We start from the raw sequence: 1,422 nt of genomic DNA on the forward strand, positions 1-1,422 counted from the left end.
GGTAGTAAAATTTACGGAAAACCTGTGACATATGGAAGTCACTTAATGCTAAAACATAATAATAGTACTGAAAGCTTGACAAATGTGTTAAACCCTAAAAGAGTATTTGTGTAACTTAATTTTAATATTAATTTATCAAACTAAAATAGAGATACTTTTTTTTACTACAAAGATTTTTTTATATAATTTATATAATAATTATTATTTTAAAAATAGAGTTTGTATTTATTATTACCAATAAATCCGTTTTCTTAATTTTATATATAAAATTTTTGCCAGAAAATTTGTACACATTTAATGGCCGATTTTTACGGTGTTAAGGCTCGCCGGCGCGTGTTTATTGTCTACTTCGCTGTCAAACCGTTCACCACGTGCCACGATGGGTAAAACAAAAATTGAAAACGAAGAGGTAACCGTGAAGCAGGAGATTAAAGAAGAACCAACGGACGGAGATGGAGCCGGTGCCCTCTCACACAACGACAAACTTAAATTCTGCAATCCAATAGCCCACCCCATGGCCAACAAGAAACTAGCCAAAAAGTGCTACAAACTCCTTAAAAAGGCCTCCGCCAACAAGAAGCATCTCAACGCTGGTCTCAAACTAGTACAAAAACAACTGAGACTCGGACAGAAAGGGTAAACGAATGATTTTAGCTGTGTTTTCCATGTTAGTGTTAACCTAACCTCTAAATATTTCAATTGCAGAATTGTTATATTTGCTGGTGATGTGTTCCCGGTCGAGATCATGTCACACTTGCCTGCCGTTTGCGAAGATAAATCTATTCCGTACTGCTACGTTCCGAGCCGGACTGATATTGGTGCTGCTATGGGAGTGAAGCGAGCATGTTTGGTTGCTTTAGTCAAAGAAAACGAAGAATACAAAGATCTTTACGATGAATGCAAATCTGAGATAAAAACTTTGCCCATGCCTTTATAAATGTTTTTTTTATTTTTAAATAAATTTAGTGTATAAGCATATTTATGAAATTTTATTTTCAATATATGTTCATACCATCAATATTCTTAAAATAAAGATACAAATTATATCGAAAGAATTTAATCGCTATGGACCTCAATGCGTTTGATGAGCCTAAGGTAATTTCTTAATTATATCAGAAGACTTGTGCCTGTTCTCTTTCACTATCAAACACATGCAGTTTCCGATGGCTTAATCTTTCGGTGACCATTTCATAAAAACAAATCTAGACGCTGCCATATACATGTAATTCACTGATATTAAATGACTATCAAAACAATTTTTTTAATAAGTGATAGTTGATGAGTTTCATTTATTCCTTCTTTAAATTCATGATAACAGAAACAAAAACTGTGGGAGCTAAAAAAATGTCACCTTGGACATTTTTGCTAAAGGCGGACGTCTGGTCACCTAAATATAAGGCATGTCAAAACCCTTTATATTCA

General features: G+C 33.8%; 1 protein-coding gene across 1 annotated transcript; it reads left to right on the top strand.

Annotated features, from left to right (window-relative positions):
* Window positions 1–313: 313 nt before the first annotated feature.
* On the top strand, window positions 314–978 carry NHP2 (NHP2 ribonucleoprotein). Its single transcript, XM_088193732.1, has 2 exons — window positions 314–636; window positions 706–978. The coding sequence occupies exons 1-2, from the start codon at window positions 380–382 to the stop codon at window positions 935–937; spliced, it is 489 nt and encodes a 162-aa protein (XP_088049858.1). The 5' UTR covers window positions 314–379; the 3' UTR covers window positions 938–978.
* The last annotated feature ends 444 nt before the right edge of the window (window positions 979–1,422 follow it).

Source organism: Plectrocnemia conspersa, unplaced genomic scaffold (assembly GCF_051122295.1).
Source record: "Plectrocnemia conspersa isolate PC_06_02 unplaced genomic scaffold, ASM5112229v1 ptg000009l, whole genome shotgun sequence".
NCBI lineage: Eukaryota > Metazoa > Arthropoda > Insecta > Trichoptera > Polycentropodidae > Plectrocnemia > Plectrocnemia conspersa.